The sequence below is a fragment of the Macadamia integrifolia genome, chromosome 8, assembly GCF_013358625.1.
Source record: "Macadamia integrifolia cultivar HAES 741 chromosome 8, SCU_Mint_v3, whole genome shotgun sequence".
In the NCBI taxonomy this organism is placed as follows: Eukaryota; Viridiplantae; Streptophyta; class Magnoliopsida; order Proteales; family Proteaceae; genus Macadamia; species Macadamia integrifolia.
In genome coordinates, this window is record NC_056564.1 from 10,115,684 (window position 1) to 10,121,992 (window position 6,309).

At 38.5% G+C, this 6,309-nt stretch overlaps 1 protein-coding gene across 1 annotated transcript; it reads right to left on the bottom strand.

Annotated features, from left to right (window-relative positions):
* Window positions 1-2,969: 2,969 nt before the first annotated feature.
* Window positions 2,970-4,191, bottom strand: LOC122086050 (zinc finger A20 and AN1 domain-containing stress-associated protein 6-like). Its single transcript, XM_042654740.1, has 2 exons — window positions 4,032-4,191; window positions 2,970-3,906 (listed from the first exon to the last, which is right to left on the bottom strand). The coding sequence occupies exon 2, from the start codon at window positions 3,844-3,846 to the stop codon at window positions 3,298-3,300; it is 549 nt and encodes a 182-aa protein (XP_042510674.1). The 5' UTR covers window positions 3,847-3,906; window positions 4,032-4,191; the 3' UTR covers window positions 2,970-3,297.
* Between the last annotated feature and the right edge of the window lie 2,118 nt (window positions 4,192-6,309).

Sequence of the window (6,309 nt, forward strand, 5' to 3'; positions counted from 1 at the left end):
GACATTAATTGATGAGAGCTTTAGAAGCGCTTCCCCTTCTTTTCAAAGAAAGTGGTAAAAAGACATACTACAGAGAAGAAGAAAAAGAAGAAGAAGAAGAAGAAGCACAGCCGCACAATTCCAAAATTTTTAACTGCCAAAGTGGACTTGGACTCTTGGTCTTGTCTTGGAGAATGAAATATATTAATTCATTAATTATTGAGTGACAAATGGCTGCAACTCCAAAGAGAATGATATATAGTATAGGACTATAGGTGTCAAATAGGGTTATAATTTTCAACCAATTATCAAGTTGATCGGTCAGTCCCATCGGGTGCCCATCGGGTTAACACGAACCGAACCGAAATCGATAACTTCTAATACCCCTGATCCAAAACCAATCCAATAAACCCTCGGTTCGGCTTGGTCTGGATTTTTTCGATTGATTTCGATCGGTCTTATCGGTTCGGGTACACTTTTGACACCCCTACTTTGAACTACTGAGTGTTCTTCGTTTTAGAAAAAAATAAGAAAAATAGACCCACCTTATTGTGTAATATAACATAATAATAACTACAAAAAAGAGAATATATGGTCCAAGTTCTAATGCAAGTAATACCTGGAACTACCCTCGATAATGCCACAATTAATGTAATGCAAGAAGCACACGATAATAGTTATCAGTTGCCCTTGCTTGGAGCAAATTTTATTTGAACTATTGATAGTCATTAGTTGTCCCCCCACCCCCTCTCTCTCTCTCTAACATAAGACCACACTTGCATATTTTACTAATATATAATATAAAATTAAATACTGTCTTAAATTGAAAATTGTCACCTATGACAAGACTGAATCTCCATTATACTTTGTGGATTGTCTATAAAATAAAAATAAATAAATAAATAGGAAGAAATAAATGGGCCATAGTCAATGTGGACTAAGAAATCACATTGTATTTATACCAAAGCTACCCTTTCTAATGGGCCACTTAAATTTGTCACACCGTTTCTCTTATAGACCCCTCTTTGCCCTTGAGTTCATGTGTGTTTCATGTGTACGTATTATAACCCTCAACAATAAATAATGATTATAATCTTCAATAAGAAAGGCATTTTTTTTATAATTGACTAATAGAATAAGAATTTTGGTCCTCTATGGATTTTATTTTTTTGTTTGATAAGGATCTATCTATGGATCAATAAATTAGAAAACATAATGAATGCATATCAACCTGACTATTGGAAAAATTAAATATGGAAATGAGCCACATTGATTGTATCTTTTGTTGCCTTGGGTCACATAAGACCTATGAATTTGTGAGTTTTATATCAATATATGATTCTTAAAATCATATAATATGTGTTGCTTAATACAATTTATCATGGCATCTTATGTAATTAATTTAAATAATTTTACCATGTAAAATAAATGAAAAACATTGGAAAATTGTAAGGTGACATTTTATAACATATTTTACTTCCTGGAAACACTGAAATTTGTTTCACCGAGACAAATGGAGAAACTAGTAAAAATTATTTGGCGAATAATATTTGTTTTATTCAAAGAAGCAAAAAGGCACTTTTGCGAGCCTGTTGAATATCCCAACTTCTCTGATTTACTTAAGGACATTTCATAACCAAGAGCAATTGTGAATTAAGATATCGCCGACTTCTAGGTTTAATTCAATTCATTCATGGTAGCTAATCCTTGTTTTTCCAGGACCATAATTGTATGGGCAAGACATGATCTAGATCAACTTTGCTGTTGAGATGAAAAAATGTATTGTTGGGTGTTCGGACCATTAGGTTTGGCCCTGTAAATACTTTAAAATCCGACAAAATTTAATTACTACCTAGATGCAATCAATAAAATAGAATCTTCAAGGGTAGTTTAGAAAATATCTCACATTGGAGAATATTTGCAAACCCTAAAGAGAAAGAGAAGCGCACTATTCCATTTCCTTGACAATTAACTCTGATAGTGAGAACTTAGTTGCTACCCAGATAACATCAAAAAATTTTCCAAAACATTCACACTAAATTTCACATTCAAGCTGCATAGGAGAGCAAACGAATGTGTATCGATGGAGAACCCTCGAGAGCACTTGCTAAGACTGGTGAAAGGGCCCCATCGGAGTGACACTGGTAGAGCAGGAGATGAATACCAACACAGCATCGTACGAAGCTCGGGTGGCCTACTTACATGTTACATCTTTTTCTTTCAAAACACCCACATTCTTATTAAGTCGTGATCGAGCAACTAAGGACTATAGATATATGTTCATCTAGTGCCGATTCTGAACCAAACCATACCAGATAAAGAACCTTAAAAATCAAAATCGGATCAATTTTTTATGGTCCAAACTATTTTCACACCCTTACCCCCCACTCAGTCCGATCGTAAATGGTGTGGTGCCATTTGATGTTTAGTTTTGATTTCATTTTCACTTTCTTAGAGCCTTATTTTTCGTAGTAATTATTCTCTACAGTAAGTGTTATTCGATGTTTGGTTTTGGTTTCATTTTCACTCCCATACAGGGTCACCTTCCAGAGTGATTATTATCTACAGTGAATGTGATAATACTTGAAACATCGGATGATTGAGAATATCTGAACACACACCCGGAGATACTCTTGACCATCCAATGCTCACCTTACCACCACACTATCCATGAACGTAGATCGTCGCACTAATACAAGAGTCAGTAAGAGGGAAGATAGGTAGCACCCCTTTTTTACTGTTCTTTTTAACAGTACGCCGGGAGAGATAAGGATAGCTCCATTGGCCGGTGTCTGAACAGAAAAATCGTCTATAACCGCTGCTCGCTGCGGAGGATATGAAGTCCTACCCCACAGCCCCGTTTCTCTCTCTCTCTCTCTCTCTAGACTCCTGTATTGTAATCCAGAAGATGAGCTTATACCCAAAAAATCGAAAAGGACAAGCCATAACCATAAATGGTTTTTAAGGAGGACCAAAACGAAATGTCACCATGATCAAACGGAGCAAGCACAACACAGTTTTTTATTTTTTCTTTTTTTTCACAATAAAAAAAAAAAAAAAGCTCCAATACTATTCCACGTCCTTCACCGGTGGAATCCGATTAGACGGCATTACCGGCGATTTCTATAGATCTTCAAACTTCATCTCTCTAAGCTTAACATTTGAATCAGAGAATAGATCCCTCTTCGCCTCACCACCACCACCACCAGCACCCCCATAATCAAATGGCCCTCTTTGTATCAGACCACCAGACCAGGCTAGATTCAATTGTGTTTTTTTTTTTTTTTTTTACATATCATGTTCATATCAGAAACAGAGTCAGATCTTCTCGAGCTTCTCCGCCTTGACGATAGGGTTCGCCTTAGCGATGGCCTCCCTCCCCAGCGCCTTGAAATCGAAGGTGCAACTATGTTTCTCCGGGTACCGGTGCATCCCACAAAAGATTGTCCCACATCGGCACTTGAATCCAGTCAATCCAACACGTTTCCGGCACGTCGAGCACCGATTCGGCTGCGACACCACCATCGGTGGTGACAGCTGCTCCGATGCTGACGCGACGGTGGTGGTAGACGAGATGGTCAACGTAGCTTGTTGATCATCGGCGGCGGCCGCCGGTAAAGTTAGAGCGGGAGGGGAGAGAGGAGCTGACGATGACAGCGAAGAAGACGAGAAGGGTGAGGAAGCGGGGGCGAGGGCGAGGGATTTCTCAACAGCGGTCTTGGCGGAGGAGGCATGTTCCTCCTTGAGGCGGAGGTCTCCGTAACATTTGGAACAGAGATTTAAGGTCGCTGGGCTGCCAAAGAATCCGCAGTTGTTGGCGCAGAGACGGTGTCCTTCTGGAGCTTCCAATTTGTGCTCTTCCGCCATAAGAGAAAGAGAATATTTGTTCTTCGGATTGAAGTTTGATTCAAATCGACGGAAGAATCTCTGCAATAATATCCAAAAAGAAGAAAACGGTACCTTCAGAGAAGAAAACTTGAGATCGAAGAAGGGGTGCAGAAATTTCTGCAAGAAAAATAGAAGGGGACGATCTATCGACGAAGATATGTTACCAGTTTGAAGGGTTTGAGAATTTGATGAGCCGATCAAAAGAAACGTTGAAGGTTAAGCTTTGATTATTTTGGTTTTTTCTCCCGCTGCCTCTCGCTTTTTTTTTTTTCGGATATTTCTTATTTTCTTTCCAACAGTCTCTCTCGCTATATATAAAGGAAAAGAAACGCGTCATTATGGGAGAGAGAGTTTTTTCTTTTTCTCAGGAAAGAGTAAGGAAAGACGGAGAAAGGAAATTAATAGGAAAGTTGATTGAGACATGCTGGATGAAAGGGTATAAAAGACATTTTATTTTGTGAAAGGAATTGTTGTCCACAGTAAAGTAGTAAAGTATTAGAAACACAAGGATTCCTGAAAAAGAAAAAAAAAACAAAGACAATGATTACTCCCATTGGCGGTGAAGGAAGCTTTCCTTCATCGCTCGACAATTTGTCAGATGGAGTTTGATTAGGTCATTTTCAGCCGTTTGATATAAATAAAAGTACAATTTTGGAATATTGATTGATGTACGACAACATATGAATTAAAACTATTGGCAGTGGACAAATGGTTTTCCTTCACTGTCACTGGAGGAAAGCGACTCAGGTGGAAAAGAGACAGAGGGTGGACCAGTGGACTGGTTCACGCCAAAGAGACCGGCAATGGGAGCGGTTATTTAATGTGACACGTGTCATCGTTGAGGAGTGGCACGTTGCGATTGAGAAGCTTCCTTAATCTTCAATATGGGCCCCGGTTTTTCGTAATAGCAAAGAAAAGAGCAAGTCCATGAGAAGTCAGGGGAATATTTTAAGAATTAAATTGGCGAGCGAGAGACACGTGTTCGAGCGTTTCCAACCTCCGCACAACCACTTCACTTGGAATTTAGAAAGGAATTTTGACGTCCAAAGTTGCCCCGACCCCACCATAACCCGCCCTTAGCATGAATCCTGTTTAACCCGATTATGAGGGCTAACCTGGCCTAATTTGACTCAAGCCTGTCTAGGTTGGGTTAGGCCTGGGTTGAGATATAGAAAATTCAGTCTGACCTTAACCCGTCTGAGTCTAACCCAGAATATTATTGTGCTTTATTGAATACAGGTGTCTCTCCCAGCCAAGAAAGTTTCTTATTATTGACATTGAGTTTTTGTGTAATAAGAATATGATAGAGAACAATATAGCCAAAAGAAAGAGTACAAAATCAAAGAAAAAACCTATCTCTGAAGAATGAGTCTTATTTCTCTCTTACATTGGAATTTGCATTTACTTTTGAGTTCTCTATTATAGTAAACGGAATTATTGAAATTTAGAATGGAAAATTTTAAGTTTTTTTTACTGGAATATTGCACATATTGACTAGAAACAACTCCACCTACGTAATATTTTGGATTGGACTTGGCCCAGATGGACTTCCATTGTGGTCAAGATTTAACTCAAGCCATAATGCCATTGTATCATGTTATTTGAATGAAGAAAGTAACTAAAACAGTACAAGGAAACTTTCCTAAGCTTTTGAAAAACTGACAAGAGAACTTCATTAGTAGAAGGGACCCTTTCTCTTTAGACTCTTCGCACATACTAACACTTTGAGGAATTTAGGGGGCGGAGGATTAGTTACGATCAATGTTTTTCAGAGTTTGAAGGTGGCAGAGTGGTTTGAAGAATTAGAATTGGAATTGGCATTGAAATCGTAATTGAATTACTTATCGGAATGTGATTCCACTAAGAAAACTAGCTAATGTCAACCCGATCCGACCCAACCTAGCCCAGCCCAACCCTGAGCCATGTAAGGTTGGGCCTAAGCATGAACCCGATAGGGTTGGGTTAGGGTTGGGTTGAGTTTTGGGACCTAGGGTTGGTTAAGGTTTTCAGAAACCTGGCCCAACCCGGCCCTATTTCACCCCTACCCCAAACCGAGGAGATGTTGGGAGCTTCGACCACTCTTCTTCTTCATTTTTTTTTTTTTTCATTCTACAATTTTTTAAATTTATAGTCTTTGCAGTGGATGACTTGTCAAAAGAAAGGCACATATATCCACTTGTAGGATCGAATGACAACGCCCAATATGGAGTGAATTAGATGATAATTTTTTTCCAAATTTTTACTTTCCACTACTTAAGATGTGAGGATCAATGAAAGTAGAATAACTAAATGTAACTAAAAGAAACAAGTATAAATAGAGAGTGTAAGACAAAGACAGAGGAAGAAAAAATGTAGCACGAAAGAGATTTAGAGTGGTTTAGATCTATGATCCTACGTTTATTATACAAGTTTATCGGACTAAGAAATTAATTTATATCCCCC